The sequence below is a fragment of the Carassius carassius genome, chromosome 29, assembly GCF_963082965.1.
Source record: "Carassius carassius chromosome 29, fCarCar2.1, whole genome shotgun sequence".
Classification (NCBI taxonomy): domain Eukaryota; kingdom Metazoa; phylum Chordata; class Actinopteri; order Cypriniformes; family Cyprinidae; genus Carassius; species Carassius carassius.
Genome location: NC_081783.1, coordinates 14,278,304 through 14,305,674, shown reverse-complemented (window position 1 = coordinate 14,305,674; position 27,371 = coordinate 14,278,304). Strand labels below are relative to the sequence as shown.

Genomic DNA, 27,371 nt, shown 5'->3' with positions numbered 1-27,371 from the left:
TTTTGTCTGGTCAGAGGAGAACTGCCCCCCCAACTGAGCCTGGTTTCTCCCAAGGTTTTTTTTCTCCATTCTGTCACCGATGGAGTTTCGGTTCCTTGCCGCTGTCGCCTCTGTCTTGCTCAGTTGGGGTCACTTCATCTACAGCGATATCGTTGACTTGTTTGCAAATAAATGCACAGACACTATTTAACTGAACAGAGATGACATCCCTGAATTCAATGATGAACTGCCTTTAACTATAATTTTGTATTATTGACACACTGTTTTCCTAATGAATGTTGTTCAGTTGCTTTGACGCAATGTATTTTGTTTAAAGCGCTATATAAATAAAAGTGACTTGACTTGATTAACCGTGCACAATTCCTCAACTAATCGCATGCTCCCCCCTATTATTGTACCTGAATCAAACAACGCAATTCATCAGCTAACCAGGCCCTTAACCAACCTAATTTAAAAAAATAAGCAGAAATCATAAGCAAAACCTCTTTTTGCCAATTCAGTATAAAAAAAAGAAAGCATGTCATGCCTGAGCTTCCTTCATGCACTCCACAGGACCAGCTGTGGTTACATCAAGTTATACGTGAATATTCCCTGTAATGGATTGAACTCTGTTCTGCATATCAGTGTTGGAAAGAAGATTGCCGAAGGGAAAGACAATTTAGTCATTAGCATATCTGTATATTTGTACTTACAGATTATATACTGAAATATAGACTGATATCAGAGCTTTTGTTCAGATTTATGCCATGCATGCACAGAGCAGATGCCATGAATAATGAGGTACTAATCTGTGATTATACAGTACAGATCACTTTAATTTTGCCTAACAAAGCAGTACTACATACAATTCCTGGCTGTAGATACTAAAGTAAATATTGTCAGCGAATTCTTGTCCCTTTTTACCTAACTTAACTACATTTTGACATGATTCACAGGAAGGACTGATTATCATGCATAACCCAGATGTCTTTACAGTAGATTTTATATAGATGATTGGCTGCTAGAAGAAACTAAATTGGCAATAAATAAAACACTGGCAGTGGACAAGGACTGGCTTTTTTTATTTTATTTTTTTATTATTGTATATCAGATTTATTTTACCTTTTAATTCAGCTAACATTTGTCTAAGATCTATTAGCAGCACTTATAAATAACCTGCATTTAGTGATTGTTCATCAGTTTCTCTTTTCTCCTGAGAGAACTGACAACTTTCACAGGAAGTGTCTGCATGTGTGGGTGACACAGAATGAGAGAATAAACAACAAACACACAGACTAAACCAGATTTACTTCGGAGGCTGAAGTGATTTAACAGAACAGTTTATCTAATTGTGGCAAAAATTGTTTAGAAAATCTGATGAAAAAGGCAACATATTATGCATGAAGGTTTCACTGTTCAATTCACCTGCAGAACTGACTAAATCTAGCTGGAAAATGTAGTGCATGTTTGGCAGTGGCATATGATGTGAACTAGACAGGCTGACACATAATAGATGAAGCTGGTATATGTAAAGCAAATAGGCCTACATGCAACTTCTTAAAGCCTCTTGTTTAAGTAATGGAGGAAAGTTTTCTTCCCTTTAAAATAATGGCCAGATCAGATACAAAAAGAAATCTTGAGAAAAGATGTTCCTGTGTCCTCAACCCCTCCCCTGGACCTTCATGGACAACACAAAAGCACCTCTGAACCTTCTTTAAAGGTGCTTCACCTTTGTCATCTCCATCCTGTAAGGGGTGATTCCTTCATTAGCTCTTCCAACATCCACAGCCCCAAGTTCCCCTGTCCTCCTCGTCCTGCCTGAGAGTGACAGTATCTCCTGATGATGGTTGGCTTAACACCAGTGGCTTCTGAGATTTCAGCTTGTGCGCCACCGTCATAAAAATGGCCTCCACGTGGTCACTATTATTCCGACCACCAGGGGTTCTTGGCAGAGGTCTCAAACAGAGGCATTGAGTGTGCATCAGCGAACTGCTGCGCTACGTCGGTACTTACTTGAGCGGCATGCCGCAGGTCACATTTGTTGCCGACCAAGATTCTAGGCACCTCTTGGCCCAAGGCATGTTGACGGCACTCCTCGATCCACAGCGGAAGACTTCGGAAACTAGCAGCATTGGTGACATCGTAGACAAACACCACAGCGTGGACGTTGCGGTAATAGTGCTGTACCATACTCTTTCGAAAGCGCTCCTGGCCTGCAGTGTCCCACAACTGGACCTGGTTGAGGGGGAAAAGGGAGCGCTATTAGCTGTCAACTTATATCATACATGCATATTTTTTCTTTTAAAGGGATAGTTCACCCAAAAATGAAAATTCTGTTATTAATTACTCACCATTGTGTCGTTCCAAACCCATAAGACCTTCGTTCATCTTCGGAACACAAATTAAGATATTCTTGCTGAAATCCACAAGCTTTCTGACCCTGCTTAGACAGCAACGCAACTGAAATGTTCCCAGGTCCAGAAACATAGCAAGGACTCGATAAAATTACGGTTGAACCCCTTATGTTACATGGGCTATTTTACAAAGATCCTTGCTACGTTTCTTGACCTGGGAACATTTCTGTTGCTGTCTATGCAGGGTCGGAAAGCTCTTGGATTTCATCAAAAATATCTTAATTTGTGTTTTCCGTAGATGAACGTGAGGGTTTGTAATTAATGACAGAATGACATAATTTTCATTTTTGGCTGAACTATAACTTTATATGTTATATATGTTCATAAAACACAAACTTTATTTACTCTACATGTAAAGGTTCAATAAACTGATCTTTTTTTTAACTGACTAATAATACATGTCAGGCTTTAAAGGATTACATTAAAACATATTGAGTACATATGCAAAATAACGTCCTGAAATCAGAAGCATCCTCACCTTGATTTTCTCGCCGTCTATTTCAATAACCTTCTCCCGAAAATCCACCCCTATAGTGGCCTCAGTCTTATCTGGAAACTTGCCTGCACAGAATCTATAGGTGAGGCAAGTCTTGCCAACTCCAGAGTCTCCTATCACGATGATCTTAAAGATTCGGGTCCTTGGGGGAGGCAGCGAAGAGCTGGTCAAAGATGAGCTAAATTCAAAGGAGGACTCGATACCTGCCATGCTGTCTTCCTATAGACGAAAGTGCCTCAGAGAATGGCACAGTGCAAATGTGTGCTGATGCTAACGGGTCAAATAAATAATTCAAACGCCGGCTTAGTTTAACCTTCAGCCCTTCACCTCAAGCTTCATGTGCAAAACTTAGAGATTCAAACGTCGTGGACTGTTTTTGACGTGCTGACCGGTAAACTCCGCATTTTGCTGATGCATTCCTGGCGGAGTCTTCTTACACTGTTAGGGTCTGTCTGTAGCCACGTACGACGTTGACATAACTGTAATCTCGCGAGAAGTCACATAATACCGAGAGCGTTTTGTGTGGTGGTACTTCCAAAAAAAAAAAGAGCATAACAAAACTGAAACTTACCAATGTAAGCAGTGTACACAAAACACACAAAAACTAAATAAATATGGGAGTTATTCTATTATATTCTATGCATGTATTATGCATGTGGAAGTTTTTACTTCTTTGCAATGACTTGATATGATACTGAAGTTAGAACAGAAATGCAAATATATATTATATACTTAACTGCACTGAACACAGAAAAGATTGTATTTTTGTGTATACAGTGATAATAGTTTATTTGCATCAATATTAATTTTCTTTCTGCCTGTAACTGCATTATTGTTCTGTTCTGTTCTGTTGTAGATTGATTTTGAAGATGGTAACTGCCCAACATACCGCAATCAAATAAAGGGTTTTATAATGTTTATCAAGCTGTGCACTACCAGTTTCAGGGCAAGTCTTGAGTCTAACTCCTGCTACTTGTTTTGTCAGAAATGTAGTGAATTCAATATTCTTTAACAGAAGAATCCCATCACATTGGTTTGGAAAGCATGCATTAACAATGCGTTATATTCCTCTTAAACAGATACCACCCATTTCTCAGGCTCTAGTCCTGATGCTCCGTCCTCGAGCGTGGTACATGGTGGAGCACATGTTCTGTTGTATGGTTTTAAAATTTTTATCAGTTATAACAACTCCTTTAGAAAAGAAATTATTATTTTTTTTTACATTTCAGCAATTTCTCATAGACAACATTAAGTGTAAATGTATAGAAAAATTCTACTTTTGCTTGTTTCCTACTTTAGATTGTTCTTCTATAGAAAAGCCCCAGTAACCTCACATGTGATACAATTTCAAAAATGGCTGAAACTCACATCTAAATTCAAGAGATTTCAGTGAAAGATAAAAGATAAAAATTTTCACTTTCATGTTATAGTTCTGTACTCTTAATCTATGTCAGTAAATGTCTCATCTGTGTCTGTTTATATTGCTCCAAATGGGTTTTTGGAGAAACATCTGATTCAGATTAAAATAAAAGATAACTTAGAAATCTCTTTAGCTGTAAACAAGCTAAATCCTGCATAGTAATATATCCTTCTTGGTAGTGTGTAGTATATGTACATCTGTTTCTCGGTAGGTGAATGGTCGAGAGGTTTCAGGTCCATTGTTTGATTTTGGTCATAAATGCATGGATTAACATTTCTGCATTAAGAGCATAGGCCGTAATTTAGATATATTTTTCAGATGGTAAAATGCAGTTTTACAAATGCTAGAAACGTGGCTTTCTAAGGAAAGATTGCTATCAAATAGCACACCTAGGTTCCTAACTGATGACGAGGAATTGACAGAGCAGCCATCAAGTCTTAATCAGTGTTCTATGTTAATACATGCAGAGTTTTTAGGTCCTATAATTAACACCTCTGTTTTTTCAGAATTTAGCAGTAAGAAATGACTCGTCATCCAGTTTTGTATATCGACTATGCAATCCATTAGTTTTTCAAATTGGTGTGTTTCACCGGGCCACAAAGAAATATAGAGCGGAGTATCATCAGCATAACAGTGAAAGCTAACACCATGTTTCCTGATGATATCTCCCAAGGGTAACATATAAAGCGTGAAGAGTAGTGGCCCTAGTACTGAGTTTTGAGGTACTCCATACTGCACTTGTGATCGATATGATACCTCTTCATTCACTGCTACGAATTGATGGCGGTCATATAAGTACGATTTAAACCATCCTAATGCACTTCCATTTATGCCAACAAAGTGTTCAAGTCTATGCAATACAATGTTGTGGTCAATAGTATCAAATGCAGCACTAAGATCCAATAGAACTAATAGAGAGATACAATCACAATCAGATGATAAGAGCAGGTCATTTGTAACTCTAGTTAGAGCAGTCTCAGTACTATGATACGGTGGAAATCCTCAAAGATACCATTTTTCTCTAAGAAGGAATATAATTGTGAGGATACTACCTTTTCTAGTATCTTGGACAGAAAAGGGAGATTCGAGATTGGTCAATAATTAACTAGTTCTTTGGGGTCAAGTTGTGGTTTTTTGATGAGAGGCTTAATAACTGCCAAGATGAGATGCTTAATAACGAGTGTTGACAGAGATTACATAAGACCCCACCTCAGTATTTAACTACCATGAATTTTATTTTTAATGTAATCTGAATGTTGATCGAGTGTGTCCTGGCATCGTTCAAGATGGAGGAGATTTGGTACGAGATCAAGGAGCACTCTGCTGGTCTAAACTGTGGCATCTGGGATTACTCCGCTTCCTTTGTCAACAAATTTGGGCAGTGCATACATTTTCTGCAAGTTCGACTAGTGGACTCAATCACATTCCTCGATAGTGACAATGGTTGCTTTATAGGTCATCGGGCTGATTTCCTGACGACTGAGGTGCCCTTGAGCAAGGCACCGAACCCCGGGCGCCGCAGCATAAATGGCTGCCCAGTGCTCTGGGTGTGTGTGTGTTCACTGCTGTGTGTGTGCATTTTGGATGCGTTAAAAGCAGAGCACGAATTCTGAGTATGGGTCACCATACTTGGCCGTATGTCACGTCACTTTAAATACCAGTATTACAGTGACCAAGAAGTCCACAATAAAAAGGATAACAAGCCGCAATACAACAAAATAAGCACAATACAACCGGAACTAGGCACAACACAATGAAATTAGTCCTATGTGCTGTGTTGTAGTGATTTCTTTGTGTTGCGCACTACTGGGCCACCGTACATGGCAGCTCAACCAGATATCTGTATTTTTTTTTCCATATAAATTATCAATCTTGTGTTATTTTAGACTTACATTACTGGAGATCAACGACATGGACCTGATTTGAACAGTGTGCACTTGAACAGAACATAGTGACCAGAAGAAGCTGGATTCACACAACGAAAGACCATACATTATGATTTTACCACAGTTACAGGATGTTCTCATAGACGGTATGAAGACATCATTGTTCAGTAGTTAAGTGAATTATAAAATTCCTCCATTACTCTCTCTATTTCTCTCTCTCTCTATATATACATATATAGTTTCTATCAGTTATTTTTTCTTTGTGTCATTCTAAATCAGACACAGCTAAAGTAGCACAGTAAAGATTACATTCATAGTCATGCATTAGTGAGAGCGATTGCATTTGTGAATCCTATGTGTTACATCCTGTGTTAATATTAATATTGTTTATGTAAACAGTAATGTATTAATTCATATCATCTAAATGTGATGAAAAAATTGGAGGAAAAAACAAACATGAAAATAAGATAACTGAAATACATTAAAGTTCTAACTTACAAAAATAAAATTTTAACTGAAATAAAAATATTACTATAATTAAATACTTGTAGCCTTAAATTAAAATAGAAATAAGAAAATGTATATGGCACCGCTGTGATTGCCCAATAGCTCATATTGAGAATTACTGACCTTTTTTCTTTTCCACTCTTTTTAGGGACCAACAGAGGTTGATGACTGCTGTCCATGTTTCTAGAAATAGTGCAGAAGAATGATTTACCAGAGTTCCTTACCACATACCTTAACCTGGACCACACTTTCCTCAGCTCTTAGAGCCAACATGAGAAAAGACAGACACAGAGCCCAAAGCCAGACTCTAACAAGTCTAAATTACTTAATCACAAACAAAATACTACATACATGAACGCTTGTTGTCTTAACATGTGAATACATGAAAGATAATGTAATGTCTAAAAATGGATAGGAAATTTATTTCAATTTACCTATAGCACAGTGGTTCTCAACCAGGAGACCTAATGATGACTTACAAACTGAAAAAACATTAAATCAATCAAGATAAGAAAAAAAACAAACTGGTTATATAATGAAGCGTAATTAATCAAAAGGGAATGGAAAAAATATATTACACCTGGAAAAATAATATGAATTAATACATTTGTAAAACTACTATAATGACTAATAACTACTAGCTATGGCAGTTTTCAAATATTTACAGGGTAGAAATTCTGATTAAAAAACTTACCCAGGTAATCACACACAACTGGAAAAATCTGAATATTGGACATGGATTAAAATGCTGAAAACCACTACTATTGCACAGGAATCAAGGCTGTAATACATTTGAATATATTAATCTTATTGGTAAATAACCAATACAATTTAAGTCCAAATAAGTAAAAAATCATATCCCTTTTCAACAGTAAATGTTTGGTTTAACGTTAGCAAAACCCCAGCAAATTATTGTGTTCTGTGCATCATACAGTGCAACTAAAACCAAATGTTGAAATTAAAAAACAAAAAAAGAAATGCATCATAGTCATGTTACTTTGTTTTATTTATAACGGTGTGAGTGTTAAATGACAGGACACGTTCTCAGAATTCAGACAGTGGTATGTTTGATGGAGTCTTGTATTATGTAGGGAAAAAAATCATAAACAGAAACCAGAAAGTTTGAAACCAAAATAAGAGCCCAAACAATGAGTGAGGAGAAAAAAAAAAAAAAAAAAGATGCCAAACAAACCCAACAAAAACAGTCAGTAAAAGTCCTACAGGTCCGACAGATGCCACTGCCGCCTCTAAAACATTCACTGGAAAACCGAAAGGCAGCAGAGGATGAAAGAGAAAAAATAAAATGAAATAAAAAGATGCACGTCTGCCTCTCCTCGGAACTCCAGGTGACCTTTCATTCGACTGTTTTCAGCTTATTGGCTGAACTTCAGCTCTCCTGGCTCCCCCTGGTGGCTGATCCTTGAAACAGCTTCTGCCACGCCACATTTATTCAGTGCCACACAGCCCCAACCCCCCCTTTCCCTGGTACCCTCAACAGGTGCCGTCATCTGCATCTAAAAGTCCGCCCCACAGGTTTGGCACACGACCACGCAAGTCAAACCAGGATCAAAACTATTGCTCCTCCTGATATTATTCGGTTCTCTTTAATATTATCTTATATAAATTACTCTTAAAAACATGTTAAGCAAAATGCATGTGTCTGATAAACATGAATAAGGCCCAATGAATTCACTGTGACTATCTCTTTAATACCGCTTGTTCTGTTCTAGCATAAGAGACGCCATTGGCCATTTTTTTTGTTATAAAAAAGAAAAAGAAAAAAAAAAAGCTAAACAAGATAGAAAGGAGAAAAAAAAAATATTTTGTAAAATGGGTTTTTCCCCTATTGCTCGCTCACTTCCAAGGCGGAAGGTAACCATGGTGTCGTTAGTGCAGTAGAGTTTCAACCTCAGTGGGGCGTCTGGTCTCAAAATGCTGACGGCCATAAAACGGCCACCCTGCTCCCTTCCTGAAATGCTCACATCTCATTGGGCATGTCCTCGTGGTCGCAGGGGGACAGGTCTCCATTGGTGGTCACTGCAGAGTTGTCCTGGTAACTGGGGGGCATGAAGGCTAAAGCGTAGGGATAGATATCGTGGCAAGATGCACAGTACGATTCGAGATTTTTCTCCTGCTGCGAGCCCAGAATGCCGTCCCTCAATGCCTGGAGCACCTCGGTACACGTCTGACATTCACACATACAAATATGAGAGATGTAGCATCATGCTTTTCGTGAGGAAAATCACAATTATATATGGTTGTGTTTATGGTTATTGTACCTGAATGGTTCCGCCTGTTAGGGACTCGTCCAAGGAGGTAGCCAGCTCGGCAGCCATCCCCTCAGAAGAGGGGTCCAGAAAGACCACCATCTTAGCAGCTGCATACAACAAAGAGGTAGATGCTAAACGAACAGCTAAAGGAATTTAGTAGTACACTCATGCTTAAGGGTTTCACGGCAACAAAGCCATCAGAAATCATTTATATCTGGTCACTTGAGTGAAAGTGGCCATTGGCGTAGTTCAAATTTATGAGCAGCAATGTCCTTGAGCAATCACCAAAGAGACTGCAGACAGTGATCTGCTTTCTGAAATGAATACTGTGACCTCTAGAGATTTAATTGCTTCAAATATTACCAAAGCCTTAATGGTGGAGCCCTTTAATCTTTTGATTAAATGACTGGGTAATATTTTATGCAAAAATAACTATTAAAATAAAAATAATGAAATAATGAATGATCTTGCATAATGAAAACAAGGGCATGGAATGGAACCTTTAAGCAACATGCGAACAAACGTTTGGCCGACGGTGGCTTTAGAATTTAATGACAAATATAACTCAGTCTGACTGTTGTCAATCTCCTCTACTCTATGAAGAGTCTACAGTGGTTTTCAAAAGTTCTTTAACATCATAAAGTGGGTACCTGCAACTCTGTGTGGTATTGAGTTTGCATGTTTGCTCAGGAAGTTCTTGTTGAAAGACTTGGGGTCGCTCTCGCCAAACAGTTTTGTGATCTCCTGCTTCAGAACCGTCTGCATTGCCTCCGGCATGTCCTTGCTGTCCGACACTGAAAACAGACACAGATCTTATTGTTCCTGTATCTTTTTTGTCCCATGTGAGGAAACGATATGTGCCTTTATCTACCTCCTTTGAAGAATCGCACCAAACACTGGTGGAGCCAGGGGTGATCGGGGTCCAGTGAGTAAGCTCTCTTCACCGACTGCAGCATCAATAGATACTTCTCTACAAACACAAACACACATTATGAGTTTTCAGTGACACATCCCGAAACGTTATAAATAACCATGTTCAAGTTCACCAGTCTGCTCACCTTTCCTGAGGTAGATCTCAAAGGCCAGCAGATGCGTGTCTATCTTATTCTTTACTAAGTTCTTGAGAGGAGTCAGGAACTTAACCGCTTCTTCTAGAGGATTCTCAACCTACAGACAGAAACAGCACATGCTGATGAACAGAATCAAAATATTTTATCCTGTGAAGTACAAAAGGCTTTGTTAACACACACACCTTCGCCAGTTTTTCTGGTATGAGCTCTTCTTTAGGTCCTCCAATCTCCTCCTCGTCCTCTTCCTTTTTCTTCTTTTGGTTCTTTAGCTGTTTTTCTTTTTCAGCATTCTTCTTTTCCTCCTCTAACTGGGCTTTCTTTTGGGCACGTCTCTGTTTGTTGCGCAATTTCTTCAGCTCCTTGTCCGTTAGGTTGGCTACAGAATAACATTTTTTTTACATTACCAAAAAGCAAGGATGGACCTCTAAAGTTTGAATATGTTTTGTGTGCATGACTGTACCATTGTCGGCCTGTGACTCCTTGTTGTCATCGGAGAGCGGGTTATCATGAAGGCTGAGGTAGATCTCGATGGCTGTACGTGCTGCCTTGAAGTAGAAAGGGTGCATACGCAACACGTCCTCTAGATTGAGCAAATCGACGTAAGAACGCAACGTCATCTTCCTCATACAATATGTGTGGAAGTCAAACTGGTCATCTGTTATCTCCACAAAATGCTGTTAACAACAAAAGATGAAAGTTTTGAGATATTTCAGGCAATTAGGTATTTATTGATTTATGATTTAATGCCATTTCAGCAGCAATGGCTATATTCATGGCAAAAACAATTCTATTGCAATCAGTATCAACCTACAGATTAAGCACAGAGCTATTCATGTCAGTTTGTTAACTACAGCTAAAATTAACATCTCATATTATGTAATTCTGCAAGATTTACCCTCTCAATTTCATGGCACTTCTTCAGCGCCTCTCCATATTTGTTCAAGGACTTGTAGGCCAGAGCACACTCCGTCTGGAACCACATGCACTGCATCTCATTCAGATTCTCTACAGCAGAGGCTCCTTCCTGCAGGTGACAGAGATTGGATACATTCAGACTGATGTGTTTTTGATAATGAACACACTCTTGGAAAAATTAGTGTGAGGGATTAAAAAGTCATTATGGAAATTGTAGGGCATGCAAGTACCAAATTTAATTAACAAGGGACAAGTGAATTATTGGTTAAATTCTTATGTCAGTTTTTGCACTAAAATGCACTGAAAAAGGGTTTTTGGTCAAAGGATGAAAAAAAAAATAGTACTGCTTTCAATGCTCCTAAAATGTAATGCTAACCAACATTTTACTATTTCAGTCTTCAGGAAATGAACAGCTGCCAGAGGCAATGCCTCCAAATGAACAGATTTGTCTTTTGAAAGGACTTCATATAGTAACTAAAACAACACACTACCATTCAAAAGTTTAGGGGCAGTAAGATTTTGAAAAAATGTTTTTAAAATAAGTCTCTTATGACTATCAAGGCTGCATTTATCTGAACAATAATGCAACAAGAACCGTAATATATATTATAACGGTTTTCTTTTTTAATATATTTACAAATGTCATTTATTTCTGTGAAGGCAAAGGTGAATTTTTAGCAGCCGTTACTCCAGTCTTCAGTGTCACATGATCTTTGGAAATCATTCCAATATGCTGATTTAGTGCTCAAAAAAACGTCTTAATTTAAAATGGAACTCTTTTGCAACATTATGCAAGTCTTTAGTGTTACTTTTGATCATTTTAATGCAGTCTTACTGAATAAAAATCTGACCATTTAAAGGGGGGGTACAATGACGTTTCGTGTATTCAGAGTTGTTCACAGTGTTAAAGAGATGGATTCTCATGCTAAACATGGCCAAAGTTAAAAAAAATAATTCAGAAGAATGACTGAGAATTTCTGTGCCGAAAATCTTACTTCCGGGTTGGTACAAGTTTCAGTTGGTTTTTTTCGATCATGGATCTAATGATGTAGACGAGAATGGAAGTCCTTATTTGAGCATTTCTCCCGGGAAAAGCGCACCCGCGCGCACACATTGACCAGAGGAGAGCGAGACCGCTCACACACACGCGCTTCAAAATCGTCGGCAGCGCTACATAGGATTTGTTCGAGAATGCCTCCAAATAAGTGCATTTTTGAATGTGAGGGAAAGTCTACCGTGTTCAGCTTCCCCAAGAACCCAGCGTTACACAAACAGTGGAAGCAGGTTGTTTTTCCGGGGCAGCAACGGAGTGTATCAAGTGCGTTTGTGTGTTCTGGTCATTTGAGTGACGAATGTTTTATAAACAAGGCCCAAGTCGACGCTGGATTTGCACATCGTTTGCTATTAAAACATGGAGCCGTCTGTGATAAAAGACTCCATTCATGTAAGTACAATTGCATCAGGTTTCTGTATTTTGTTGGAAATCAGCACATAAGTGAATATATGGTAATGGAAACAACACGAAACATCAGTATTATAGCTCCACTCACAGCACACCTCCAGGAGCTCGGCTTTTTCCGGAGAGAATCGGAAAGCTGTATTTCTCTTTTATAAATATGATAAAACGAAAGACTTTTTGGATATATGAAGGATGCAGTACTACTCTATAGATACTCAAAATTAACATGAGATTAGGTGAAACTGTATGTTATGTAGCCTTTAACCCATATTAACTGGTGTTATTTTAAGTGCGTTCTCACAAGCATGTGACCTTCACCATACTAACCCGTGTGAACTTGGAACACATCTCTTCAGCCTCTTTGATAAGTCCAGCCTTGAGCAAATACTTGGCACACTTGGAGTTGATGAAGCGGTCAGCAGTGTCCAGAGCCTGGGCCTCATCCATCCAGCGAGCAGCTTCACGGATGTTACCCGCATGCTTTTAAGAGAACGAGACATGGAAAATAACATCACTCTCTCCTGTTCTACTGAATGGTTGAAATGATGTTAAAGTGTCCCATTTCTTTTACATCAAACTGTTTCAACGAGGTGAGTGTGCTTTACCTTATATATCTTCGCCTTGATGACGAAGAGCTCTATGAGGGTGGGGGTGCTTTCGATGGCTGCGTTGATGTATTCGAGGGCAAGCGTCTGTTTGCCGATATGGTTGAAATGCTGGGCCAGAAAATACTGAACCCACAGTAAAGTAGTGGGTGGCTCCGTTTTCCCATCATCTACAAATTCAGCAACATGTCCACAGTGAGAACCCCTGGCACCACTTTCCATCATTAAAATCATTTACGTGTACTCACCTTTTTGGTTGAACATTTTACAAGTTCTCAAACTTTTTTCATACCCCACAACTAATTCCTCAATTATTGCTACCTGCAGAAGACAGAAACATGTTATAAAAATGGTGTCTGTTCTTATATGTTCAACTTCTACACATTTTCTTGGTTATATTGCCCCATCTCACCTTGTCTTTTTGATGGTAGAGTGATTTCAGTGTGGTAAAGACAGGTGGGCATCCTTTGCTGAAGTTCATCCTCAGGTAGCGATCCAAACACTCTCTAAACTTCTCACCTGCGAGAGCCAAATGCAGTCATATACACGGCCACATTGTGAGAGCATAACAGATATACTGATTTGACAAGACTGGCGCTGACCTGTGAGGAAGTTGAGAGGAAGTCGTCTTGGCACCAGGCCTTTAGGATACTTAACCCAGGCATCTTCATAGATTTTCTGCTTCTCCTCAACACTCTCTGAAAGCAGACATCGAGTAAGGGACTTCCAGAAATTTAAACAGCCAAGATTTGCTGCGTTCAGAATGTGTATTTACTTGGTTTGAGCGCTTTCTCTAGCCCTTGATAGTAGCTCCAGTTCTCAGGGTTTCTCTCCAGCAGTCGGTGGTAGACCTCCGTAGCTTCACCAGCCCGATCTAACTTGAGAAGCAGCTCTCCTACACACATACGTTGCGTTTAAAAAAACTGACATCAGACGATAAAAAAAATTCATGATGACAAAATCAGAGATATAAAATTAATATTCAAATTCTGTTATTTTGTTTAGAGCAAAAATACATTTTCATTCAAAGGTTAAGAGTCAGTCTTTTGTTTTTTTTTAAAGAAATGAATACAAGGACACATGGTATTACATGTATAATACATGAAAAATGGCATTACATGTATAATGTTACAAAATATTTCTAATGCAAAAAAATGCTGTTCTTGTAAACTTTGTTCATCTATCAATTTCATCCTAAAAATGTATCAGTTTCCACATATTCATAAAGGTTTTCAACATTAATACAAATAAATGTTTTTTTTTAACAGCAGAACAGTAAATGCTAGGGCTGGTCCGAATACCATTTTTTGAGCATCGAAGCTTCGGTAGCGATCTACACCGAATATTCGAAGCTTCGGAGGGAGTCGCTGAACATATTCTTCTGTCTAATAAAGGCTGGAATCTCTGTGTGTTTGTCTCTTTTTGCATTTATATTATGTCGTCAACCGTTCATCCAATCGACTTCATGTGTGGCGGGTGTATTGCTGCGACCCAAGGGAGAGAGAGCAGTGTCGCATTTTGGTGCAATATGGACACGCAACACTTTTTTAACTACAGAACAGCACAAGCCAAAAGCGGCGCGCCTCACGCAGGCAAGGCTTATATGCTCAGAGAACAGACACTGCACTAATGATACATAATACTTCTAATATAAATTATTATTATGCTGGGCTACTGTATGTTTTTATCATGTATAAAATTACTGATTAACATGGAGGATAAAAGCTGCTTTTTTTTTTACACCAATAATATACTACAGGGGTAACAAGTGATTTTTCAACTTTGATGTGCTTTTGTGGTTGGCCAGTCTTAAATCGCATATTTGGCACACTGCCTTTGTCTTGTTCTCACTTAATTTAAAGTGCTCCCACACAGCTGAGGTCTTCAACATTTTTGTCTTCTTCAGATGAACTAAATCATGACGTTCATTCATTAAGCTGCTTTTTTACTATCGGGCTGAACTGTTCTCTCTGCTTAACCGTTCCACTCCGAGGCCAGTCAGCACGGATATGGTTTAATTTTTTACTGGCGCTTATAATGGAACTCTTTAGAATTCAATACGTCGTGTAATATAAACAGAGATCTAGACCAGTGATCCTCACTATTTTTTTCACAAGAGCCACATTGGCAGAGCAAAATCAAAAGGCGAGCCACTTTTACTACAACATACCAAGTCACCTTTGCAAATGTGCATTTCTACATATAAATTGGACATCCCACAAAAAAGAAATAACACGGCCAATACATTTTCGTTTAAGAACAGATTTACTTTAATAGTGGGATGAGCGAAAGCTGGCATGCATGTCAAACAAAATGCCCCCAAAAGAAAAAAAAATCTCTATGTTTTCAGTGCTGATGCATTCATGTAACATTTAAGGGCACCTAAAAGCTGTCACAACGAACCGGCAAAATTAATGATTATGAATATGTAAAATATAGCAGAAGACATTTAATTTTTTTTTATGTCTGTTGGCTAGAAAGATGCTGACTCGTGATCTTCGCAGTAGTGAACGCGCCTGAGAGAAATGCACATTTCATACGGGAGTGAGAGCAGTCTGTTTTCTTTCGTTTTGAATTGTTTTGTTTAAAAGTAGACATTTCAATCTTTATATATAGCCTATTTGTCGGGTCTGTGAGGCAAGTAGGCTATACGCTGAGTTTCAAACTCCAAGTTCACACCGGCTCCTTCGTATCGTGGTTATCTATTTTCTATTTACTTCTTATTAAATCCAGACAATTGGTTGATGAAACCTTGATTAAAATTAAGATACAATTAATACGAAACGAAATCAAATTTAAAGACAGGCTTTGTGCTTTCTGTTTGAGGTCTCAGTGAAAGTTTTAAAGCAGTCTTAGTGCCGCTGTCAGAGCGCTCACGTCCGTAACGGAGAACTGTCCCGTCCATAAGATTTTTTTTTTTTTTTTTGTACATTTCTAAATAAATGCGACTTATAGTCCAGTGCGAGGCTAGGCCTATATGTTATTTCTTCTTCATGGCGCATTTTTTGACTGATTCGCCTTATAGGCTACTCCGGAGCGACTTATATTGATAAGCTACACCTGTATGTATTCTCATTTTACTTTCTGAACTCCATTATTGAGCCGAGTTTTGCTTGAAAATAGTCTACTGTTGATGACTGTGCAAGACTAATGGATTCAGGGTCAGGCTTGAATGAGCATGCTTCAGAGTCGTGGTGTGAGCAGAGCGAAATTGGAATGGGAAATGCGACACTCCGTCCACCGTCCTTTTGAAATTGCCGCTCTGCGCTCTGTCCAAGATCCGCCCGCTCGCTCCCGCCTCACATGCTCTGAAGGCAAGTGGCAGTGTGATACTGTAAGCTACTATGCGAGCCGACAGTTATAGCTTGACGAGCCGCATGCGGCTCGCGAGCCGCGCAATGAGTAACTGTGATCTAGACGATGATCAGATATTTCTGTTTTTTAGACTCCTTTTTTTAATCTGATATTTACGTTTTAGAACTCTTGACGTGAAAAATAAAACAAACAGAAGGCAACAACCGGTATTATATCAATAAGCGCAAATGTTTCCTCCACAGACCAAACTGTCTCAGACATTTTTTTTTTATATTGGACATAGCGTAGCTGTTTGATCAAATTGCTCGCTTCCGCTTAGCTAGCTATGGAGAAACGGGTAGACAAACAACAGTGACATCACACACAGCACAGCTCTTTAACCATGCTGAGAATTCTGGGCCGAGAACAGTTTGCAATCATGCTGCACCATACCAGACTCATGTGGAAATACAACTGTAACCATACCTGAACAGTCCTTAGAGCCGTTTGTCCCGATTGTAAAAAAATAAAATAAAATTCTATATTCAAGCGCGAATGAAGACCGCTTCACAAGGGATGCCAGGTGTTTAAAAAAATAAATAGATTATTCGAATCTCAAAATTGAAAATCAGATGCCAACCGATCGAACATATCGGATAATCAAATATTCTTGATTAATAATATTGATTAAAAATATTCTTGACTAGGGTCCAGCCCTAGTAAATGCAGCCTTGGAAAGCATTAGAGTCTGCTTTCAAAAACATTATGAAAATCTAACCCACCCCAAAATTTGACCTGTAGTTAAATAACTATTATACAATTAATTCATTAATTTAAATGTGGTTAGTGAATTTCAGCATCATAACGTTAAATTGTTCAGCATCAAAATATGAATATTCATTCAGAGATTTGCTAAAGATTTAAACGTGTTGTTATGTTAATGTTTGTTTTAAATATAAACTAAGTGAGCATTAGATGACAGCAAATGAAATTAAATGCAGAAAAGGATCAATGAAAATGCACAGATAATCATCAAATCAGCTATAAAAAAAGAAACCCTCTATTATCAGCCAATAACCAATACATATGCACCAAAAAAACACACACACCTCGTGTCTCCTCTACAGCCAGTTTGTCACATATCTGTTTTTCATAGCTGGTCAGGTGATCGAGGGCTTCTTTGTTTAGCCCGGCCTCCCTCAGCAGCTGATTCTGATAAAGCAACAGCTCACTGTACTCGTAATCCACTTTATCTGGAGACGTCTGAAGCACAAATCAACAAAAAAGCTCAGTGGCACCCAAAAACAAACACTGTCTGCAAAAATAAACTCAGTAGAGATGACAACTTACAGGAAGCAGTGAAAATAATACCTGTTGCGTTTTGCGGAACTCCTCCACGATCTTAGCCGCCATCTCATAATCTTCCAGAAGGTGGTATGCGATGGCATAACCGATCCAGGAGGCTCTTTGAGCCGGTCGCAACTGCAGTAACTGGTACCTGGTCTCCTGAGAGAGAGAAAGTGTTACAATTATATACTGACCATAACAATTTGAGTGAAAGAAACTATTTTTATTGGCCTGTTCCATGGAACATTGTAGTTTCTTGACACATGGAAGCACTTACATTCAAAATAACTTACCCTGTAACCTTCCAGGTCTCTCATTTGGATCTGCAGCAGTGAGAGATCTCTGAGGATTTGCAGATTGTCTTTGTCCCATTTAAGAGCATTCCTGTAGCACTTGATGGCCTCGTCATACTTCTTATCCGAGCGCTGAAGCAAACCATAAACGTGCCAACCTGAAGAAGAGTTAAGGACAGGAAACAGCTCTGCACCTAGGACTGTACCATTTGGTGGGAAAATAATCAAATGTCTTTTACGACCAAAATTGTGACTGCGATTTCAAATGTGAAGTTTGAAAAAGCATAAAAAGCTTCAGGTTTGCTGTGCTTGTTTGTAGGGCTGCACAATAGGGCCCAAAATTGTGTGATTATATAATATTGTGTGATTATATAATAACTTTTTTTTTTTTAAAGAATAGTTTTAAAAAAGAACATATATGTATTTAATTAAATCACTGCCCTCGCAATTTGATTAGGCCATGTTGGTTTTCTTTTGATTAATCGTGTTGTAGTAACTGCACCTATTCATTAAATTACGCCGTAACATTATCTGTTGCCAGATATCTGAGAACAAATAAGAGTCAAAAAATACCTTAAACTGGAAGTCAATCACTAACAGTTGGTTACAAGTATTAATATGTGCACAGAAATGACTTCTTTTGACAATGCTTTGTTATGAATCCACTGACAGTGGGGAAAGTGTTAAGGATACAGACATGACTCTTCAGATCGTTTCGTAAGCCACGTCGCACCAGGTCATACGCTTCTTCCTTTCGGCCCAAGCAGTTCAGAGTCAGTCCTTTCATTGCAAGGGTCTCTGCAAGATGGAAAAAAAGAAATCATTGTGGGTGCAACAAATTTAATTAATCAAAATGATGAGAAACTGAAGTAATGAATGTCTTACCTCCATGTTCGGCGAACTTCTGGTTGGACAGGATCTGTTTGCAAAACTTGAGCCCATTTCTGTACTGCTTATGTTCATAGCATCTCTGCAAGACATAAAATGGAAAGAAGCACGCTAATAATTACCCTTTCACTGCACATTAGAACAAATGAAAGTATGGTTAAGATGTGTGGTTAGCGATGTACATCTTCCTAACACCTCAAAGCACCTTTAAAACCACGCGGAAAGCAAGTGTGACAAACGTAACAATTCCTATTACAAAATCAGGTGTGTTATACCAGTGTGAATCACCTTGGGACTCTGTAGAGAACACACAAAGGCTAAAGGAGTTCACAAACTCCTGTAAAGACATGAGCTGGATAATCAAGAGATATCAATGCCAAAAAAGAATCAGAGAAGCCGCACCTCCTGCCAAAACATTCCCCGTAAAGATCTGCTGCTCAAGGCTGGAATACACTACACGAAATGTGTAGCGTATTCCAGCCTTTACTAGTGTAACTCTTATTAAAGTAGTTCACAATGCTGCAAAAACACCCATGGCAGGCTCCGAAAAAAAAAGGCTACGTCGGTGAGATGTTGATTACAAACAGATTCCGATCTACTCATGTCACCACAACAGTTTGGACATCCTAGGAGAGCTGTCTGCCAAATATCAACTTAACATTAATGTGAAGGAATGCCCTCAGGCATAATCATGTTTAAGGAACAGACATATTTAGGCACTGAGCTTGGCATTGTTTTCACGATTGAAATGTAATGTGTGAGTCTAAGAAAATAAATCACAATAAGGCCTTAGAGCAATTCAAGCTCCCTCCCTGTGACAGAACAGAAACAGATGTCAGAAAACACAAATAAACCAACATCAGATGACTCTGAATTTCTAGCTCTGTATTCTGGAATAACTAAAATCAGTAAGAACAACCATTTGGGGCTGTTTCATGACTGGTCATTAATACACATTACTAATGAATAGCAATGACTGGGTAATAGGGATGTAACGATTCACTCGTTTTCTCGATGCATTGATTACAAACCCTGACGATTCATATGCATCGATCTTGAAACATGATTTTTGAATCGAGAATCGCCGATCTCGGACCGTAATCAATTCAAAACAATAAGAATCGAATGAATCGCGATTTCTATAGTGATTCAGTGCTTTCAAAATATATACACATTAAATTACTACACGCAAAATTAATGGAGACCTTGAAGAGTGTGAATCGTGCCTCTAATCTGTCCTTCACACGCTCCACTGTTTAGCACCTGTGACTGTCACAGGATTGCGCTCACGCTCCGTTCCTCTCTGACGCAGCAGACCTGCGATCTATAGAACGCATGGACCGTAATACTAAAGTGAAGTAGTTTTACTTTTCTGTAGTTTGTTAATGGCTCTCTGCATACTGACGACATTACCTGAGTAGTCGAAAGCTGCATATTTATTGCATGGACGGAGCAGAAAGTGTCTAAATCATATGCACAGTTCCTGTGAATGATAAATGTGTTTTAACAATGCTGATGAACCGAAAATATGAGGGAAACACTTAAAATAACCACATCATTAACAAGAGCGCAAGGTTAATCTGATAATCATATGCATGAAAGTAGCGTTTGTTGCTATAGAAACAGACATCGAGCACGTTTTCTCTCAGAATCATTCGATGATGGAGAGGAAAAGTTACAACAGCTACTATACCATTTTATTCTGTATAAATGAGATAAAGAAGTTTACACACTGAAAGAGATGTTATCTCGCTCTCATAGACGTGCCAGGCTATATCTGCAGCTAAACTGAATAAAAGCAGAATTAACTGATGAAACATTAAGAAAAAAAAACACAATAAATACAATTTATGAATGATGCAGTGCTAATTGACATATCATTTATTACAGTACAGAAACTATAAAGTATATTTTCTGTCCAGAGAATTAAAATAGATAAATGTAGTAGCCTATATAAAACAATCATAAAATTGCAATTAGGAAAAAATTATCGATTACAAAGTATTATTGTCGAGCAGTGTATTTGATTTCTTACAGCAAATTAAAAGTAATAAAAAAAAGAAGAGAATTCATTTAAAAATAAAAATTATGAAAATACATAGGCTACATACATAAAATGATTTTATTTGACATTTTTCACTTCAGAAATGATGGCTACGCCCCTGGTGTGACAAAATGTTAGTTGATACATAATCTCTTTTTTTTAACAAAAGCTCTTTTTTTTAAATCTTGGCTTACATACATTTTTACTTATCCCATGTCATAGCACCATTAAACTAGCATTTAACAATGGACAAAAGTTTTTTTTTTTTTTTTTTTTTTAAGTCTGCTGTGTAATTTGCCCCCTGACTAAACATTTAAAGAATTTAGGGGAAGCATTGAAATAATCCTGTGAATGCACTTAAAGAACGCAGAATCGAATCGTTATAATCGAGTCGAATTTAATTTAATTGTGAATCGAATCGAATTGTTCTAAATTTGCAAAAATTGTTCTTGAATCGAATCTATAACCTATGAATCGTGAATAGAATCGAATCGCTGCCTACCCAAAGATTCACAGCCCTACTGGGTAAGTTACTGTTGGGTCACTATGACCTAAAAACTACTACTTAAAGCACATAGATTTTCATAACAAAAAGATGCATCATTTGGACGTTTAAAATGATTTCTAATTGTTCACTATCAGAAAAAGCACTTTCCCAGCTGTGTCCTAGACCCAAAAGCATGATCATAGGCCTAAATTTTGTATAGGCAGATGTCCCACATGCTAGTGTCAGCATAAAACACACATTATATGCTAGTGTGCTACTATATGATGACAAATTTGAAGTTTAACTGTTATTAAACCTCAGTAACAGTGTATTTATTCAACACAATATATCCATTATATTAAATAATCAATATTAATTGAGCCATCTTGCACTACACCCACTTTTGTCCGATCAAAAACTTTTCAGAATGAAAATGTCCCTAGACATGACTAACAAATCATGAATCATGAACTAAAGCTTCTATTTTCAGTTTTTTATAACATTTATTGAGTTAATGTATGATTTGTGCAGATTTGTGGCGTAGCGTTCATGTACAAATTATAGTGTCAATAATGATGTATATAAATCATAACACGTGTAAAAAAAAAAAATCACACTAACGTAGCAATTTACAACACCGCCTTCGTTTGTTTTATACTCTGCTGTTATTTTGAGGTTGGTGTTGCTTTAAATTGATTAACTTGTATTGTGTTCTCTTCTACGGTGACTAATCGATTCAACCGTGTTTTGACTCAAACAACACGTTTCTGCTGCAACTTTATAAAGCGACTCTGCAGCATTGATTAATGTTTATTCCGTCCACACAGCTATCAAATCACTGATCTTTGCGCTTAACTTTCTAAGGCAAGTTAGCTGATCAATGTGCATCTGCTCTCGAAGTGCGAGAACGTGCGCGAGCTAATATTAAAACAATGCCAATGCGCTCTTGTTGGCTTGCAAAAGAGTCCTAGGAGGGTTCTCTTGAGGTCAGAAGAGAGATCCTGGCTAAAATGGGAAGGGGGTTCACACACGCTTGCTTTCTATTATTAACAACCCTGCGTTCGTTAGCAGATATATTTTCCCCAACTTACCAATATCCTCTTAAAGAGAGCGTTCTCCTTCGGCGGCAGAGTTACCGATGGCATGCTTCGTCTTCTTCTCGAGTGCTGATCACTGTGACTTTGCTCTGATCATAAATCGGAAACCTCTATCCTGTGGCCGGATTGTCTGCCGTATCGTAAATGCCCCCGAACTTCGCTGTCTGGGGATTCTCGCTTTCACGTGGTGACAGCAGGCCCCCCTTCAGAACCAAAATGGCGGCGCTGATTCTCCCCGGGTCAAGCGGTGAACTGCGCATGCGCCGAGTGTGCGGCGTTTCCGAGGTGGGGACAAAACTGTGGAAACTATATATATATATTTTTTTATGTACTATAAATTAAATACATAATTATACGACGAATAACCATAACGTTAAAGGAAATGATAGTGCTGCCCTGGCAATTTTCTTATAATTACAATAAAGGTACGGCCAAGCAAAATGAATGATGCATGTAAAGCCGTATGCATTTCCGTCACTAGATGGCAATAATATTTTGGTGGTATGCTGTTACACAATTGTACTAATAAACATGTATTTATTATGATGAAACCGCTACTATTCCAAAAAAAATGGATGTAATATAAACTGGACAAAACCTTTGAGTATTTGAGGATAATAATGTTTAATGATGAAGCAAAAGAGGTTGTGATTTTACATGGCATGTATTCAGCTAAAAGGGAGATATCATTTAGATATTAATAAGTCCAGTATTTTTGTTCAACCTAAAAAAAATATTGTGTAAACAATGATTTTTTTTTTGAGAGGATATGAAAGATTAGAAGGTTTTTTAGATGTTATAGACAGATTGTTTTTTAAATGTATCATTAAAATAAAAAAATATTTTTCTCTTACACCTTTTTGTTGTTTTAGGAATTAAATTAAATTAAATTAATTTATTACAAAAGACCAAAGCACCTGTTTGGAGAACATTGTCAATAAAGAAAAAAAGGAAGAAAACAAAAATAAAATAAAAAAATCATTATTGTTAATTAATTTACGGTTGTCATGTACACTCAGGGGCGTAGTTTATGGGGGGATGGGGGGGAGGTAACCCCCCCAATATTCAAATCCATCAGTTACAACCCCCCCCAATATTTCAACATGAAAATCACAGTAGATCAAATGAAAAATATAATATGAAAAAATAGAATTCATTTATTTTGTAAAAATAATTTTGCTCCTAATCAAATATGAGTATGTCATAATAAATCAGACAAAAAATACTCCCCCTCCATTGAACCGATTGGTAACGCCCAACCAATGAGTCGCACTTTCACCAAAATAAGCGAGTGGAATGGGAGGAGTTTGGAAGGAGTTTGAATGGGAGAGCACACGGTTAATGTTAGCGCCAAAAATGAAGAGAAGCGCTGCACAGCGGACTTTATTTAACTGCTGGTCAGAGAGGGATGCAAAAAAAATAAAAAATAAAGCATGTACTGAGAATGAGGTATGAGAATATTGTGTAATAGTTAGTTCACACCACTCCATTGCAATGTATTTAGCTATAACTAACTATAAGTTACCAAAGCAGCTGCCTGTTTTGCTAATATATTTTTCAATAGTGTCTATAATTATCAACGACAAAAGTATTCCCATCGGTGTTTATTTTCTTACTAAATTAATCTGACTTTTGAACGAATTGGATGAATGAACGATAGAAGTGGCTAACTCATTAAAACAGTGAAACACTGCCGCCTACTGGCGGTTTCAATACTTAATTTCTTTCTTTTGATAATCTCTACTATGTTAGAATTTTATGAATGATGATTATACACAAATTTCATAACGTTATGAAGTTTATAATCTCTTAACATGTTTTTATAACAGATTCGATGTAAATATAGCTGCAGGGTAGAAAAGTCAGCAGAGGGAGAGGAGGAGCAGGTGATCAGGTAAAGAAGATGCCATTGATTAATCAATAAAATAAAATAGGAAACAGTATAGAAAAACAGCAGCTTTGTAAAATTAGGCTATACATTAATGCCTTTAATGTTTTAAAGATGTGTTTCCCTTTAAAAGAAAATTAAAATGCATTAAGGTGGAATGTAAAAATCTTAAAATAAATGTCTAAATGTTGTCTCTTTCATATTTGTATATGTTGAATTTGTAATCAGTTAAAGCATGTTGCCAGATAGATAGATAGATAGATAGATAGATAGATAGATAGAAATTATCCAATAACAATACACATAAAAAAAAATTTTTGAAAAAAAAAATAACGGGCAGCATACAACGTTCAACCCCCCCCAATGTTCAAACCAAATCTACGCCCTTGTGAGTGTGTTTCAAAATGTAGGATTGATATGACCACAGAATGTGAAAGAAATAAAGGTGGATGGGTCTGTTAAATGTGTTATCGAGCCATTATTAATTTTTTTTAATTTTTTTTTATTATGCCTTAAACAACATATACAGAACAATACAGCAGACAAAATAAAGCCAGGGAAATAAAGGAAGAGAAAAGAATAAAAAAAAAAGGGCAAGACCTTTACATTACTCAAATATTTTGAAGACAGAACATAAACGGACAGTTTTAGTAGCCTTTCTATTAGTGCTACTTTGAATAGTACAAAGTAATTTTCCAATTTTAAAAAAAACGGGTAAAACAGGGTTTTCTGTTAGAAAATTTACACTTATGGATGTGAAACTTAACTAAAAGAATAAACAGATTAATAACAAAGGATTCGTTATTCACATTATCCTGCATAAAATATCCAAAAACTACATTTTCAAAAGCAAAATAAAATTAGAGAGTACCTTTTCTTTGATAAACACAATATCCTTCTTAAATTTACTAAGAAAATGTTTAACAGGATAGAATTTGTGAATAATTTTGAAAGAAATTTCCTTTACCTTGTTTGTTGTTATCGAGACATTTAACACCAATCGTTCGTGATCGATTACTCTACTTGCCACTAGGTCAGCCATTACAGGAGCCAGCAGCCAGGAAAAGTAATCGAGCAAGGATCGCATTTTGTCTGGGAGAGAAAAGCTGTCAAAATGCCTCTTGGTCGGTTATTTTTGAGGACTTCAACTGTCAATAGGAGTGAGTACGACAATGCAAATTATGCTGGGCGTACATTATATAAATAGTACAGATCCTCGGTACATTTGTTTTATTCGCCTTATGGAAGTTAGCAAAGCAGTGTGGCCTGACCTTGCTTAGCTTAGCAAGACTAGCAACATAGCAGCCAAATATTTGTTTCATCGCATAATGAGTTATGTAAGCAATAATTTTTTTTAGAATGCATTTATAATGTATATAATACATATATTATGTTTTAATTGCCATTTTCAGTTGTTTGTGAATTACAACAAAGGACTTTTTTTATATCTTATTGTTACATCAATGCGTATTACATCTAACAAAATGAAAATATTGTGCATAATAATAACGTTTTAAATATTCGGAAAACTGCGACCAGTTTGTTTTATGTTAGTGCTGCTTAATAAACTCAATTCATATTAGGGCTGCACGATTATGGCAAAAATCACAATTGTGGATTATTCCCTTGAAATTGTAATTTCAATCGATTATTAATTACGATTAACACAATTTACATTGAATGATGTTCATACCATTGTTTGCTGCAACTGCATGCTGTGTTTTTATATAAAAATAAGATGAAACACTCCAACTGATAAACTTTTAGACCTTTCTATAGCATTAAGGCTCAAATTCAACTACATCAGATTAGTTTCTTCTTTAAGTTATAAAAAAAGTAAAAATATGAATGTATTATAATGTTATACTAAAACTAAAATTAAAATAATGGTAAAATCTCTTAAGATAACATGCAGGGGGAAATGCATCTTAAGTACGCAGAATAACATAAGTGGACTTTTAAAGATTAATTGCCACTTTGAACGATTATGTAATTGTGAGGTCTGTAATTTTAATCTCTATTAGAAATTAGATTAATTGTGCAGCCCTAATTCATATACAAACTAGCAAGTTACAAGTTAGGTACCAAAACTGTACAATAAACCAGACATAGGGTTAAATATAAAATGTTTTAGGATTGCTTTTTTCTCTTCTTTCAGTGGTTAGCAGAAATTCCTTTATAGCTTCCAAACCGGATCCCTCCAAGCCAAACATGCTGAGAGTAGGACTAGCATTTGGGAGCACAGCAGTCTTGTGGGCATTGGTAACTCATTTTGAATGATTTCTCAAACATACGCACAAACATACTTTTTAGAGTTTTCTAAATGCACTCTCTCTTCCCCACCAGCTGTTTAAACAGCACAGCACTGATTTGCATGAGTACAAAACAAGGAATGGGTTAGAGTAATTCATGAGGCCATGTAAGTAAAACCATTAATATCTCTTTAATCAGTTAAGTGTTAAGTGATGCCATGCTAATAATGATGTAATAGTGTATTTTTTTCCCCCTTTGTAGGGCAGCAATTGCTCTGTGCTTTGTGGATCTTCTGTTTTTCCTGTTTCAGGGTTCATCTGCTTGTACAATAATGTTTATTAAAGATGTGTATATATAACCTGCCTCTAGTCACTCTCTCTTGACTCCAGCAAACGTGTTGCAGAGATATAAATATAAGTTAAATGTATGGCTTTTTCCCTTCAATTAAGTCTAATGATATGGTTTATAAGCAAAACAATTACAGTATCATTTTTTTTTATTTTGTGTATTCTAATTAAGTAAATACCTATGGTTAATTCTTTCTTAATTCTTTGTATGTTACTTTTTATTTAGTACTGTCCTCCTGAGTAAGATATTTTACACAAAAGATGCTTACATTTACATTACATTACATGTTATCCAAAGCGACTTACAATTGCTATATATGTCAGAGGTCGCACGCCTCTGGAGCAACTAGGGGTTAAGTGTCTTGCTCAGGGACACATTGGTGTCTCACAGTGGATTCGAACCCGGGTCCCT

General features: G+C 37.3%; 3 protein-coding genes across 3 annotated transcripts; 1 reads left to right on the top strand and 2 right to left on the bottom strand.

The window, feature by feature from the left end:
• Positions 1-1,268: 1,268 nt before the first annotated feature.
• Positions 1,269-3,348, bottom strand: LOC132109695 (ras-related protein Rab-33B-like). Its single transcript, XM_059515977.1, is given in 3 exon segments — positions 1,269-1,917; positions 1,919-2,214; positions 2,872-3,348. Coding segments are annotated over 3 exon segments (696 nt in total). The 5' UTR covers positions 3,100-3,348; the 3' UTR covers positions 1,269-1,745.
• Positions 3,349-7,690: 4,342 nt separating this feature from the next.
• Positions 7,691-22,711, bottom strand: LOC132109693 (N-alpha-acetyltransferase 15, NatA auxiliary subunit-like). The gene is made up of 20 exons (XM_059515976.1): positions 22,466-22,711; positions 18,841-18,925; positions 18,649-18,753; positions 17,956-18,113; positions 17,687-17,821; positions 17,425-17,578; positions 13,797-13,916; positions 13,624-13,719; positions 13,434-13,540; positions 13,270-13,342; positions 13,022-13,191; positions 12,744-12,896; positions 10,938-11,066; positions 10,503-10,716; positions 10,225-10,418; positions 10,031-10,139; positions 9,844-9,942; positions 9,623-9,766; positions 8,982-9,079; positions 7,691-8,887 (listed from the first exon to the last, which is right to left on the bottom strand). The coding sequence occupies exons 1-20, from the start codon at positions 22,517-22,519 to the stop codon at positions 8,681-8,683; spliced, it is 2,604 nt and encodes an 867-aa protein (XP_059371959.1). The 5' UTR covers positions 22,520-22,711; the 3' UTR covers positions 7,691-8,680.
• Positions 22,712-25,373: 2,662 nt separating this feature from the next.
• LOC132109692 (NADH dehydrogenase [ubiquinone] 1 subunit C1, mitochondrial-like) lies at positions 25,374-26,970 on the top strand. The gene is made up of 4 exons (XM_059515975.1): positions 25,374-25,519; positions 26,518-26,621; positions 26,706-26,778; positions 26,874-26,970. Exons 1-3 carry the CDS (start codon positions 25,474-25,476, stop codon positions 26,763-26,765), a joined length of 210 nt encoding a protein of 69 aa, XP_059371958.1. The 5' UTR covers positions 25,374-25,473; the 3' UTR covers positions 26,766-26,778; positions 26,874-26,970.
• The last annotated feature ends 401 nt before the right edge of the window (positions 26,971-27,371 follow it).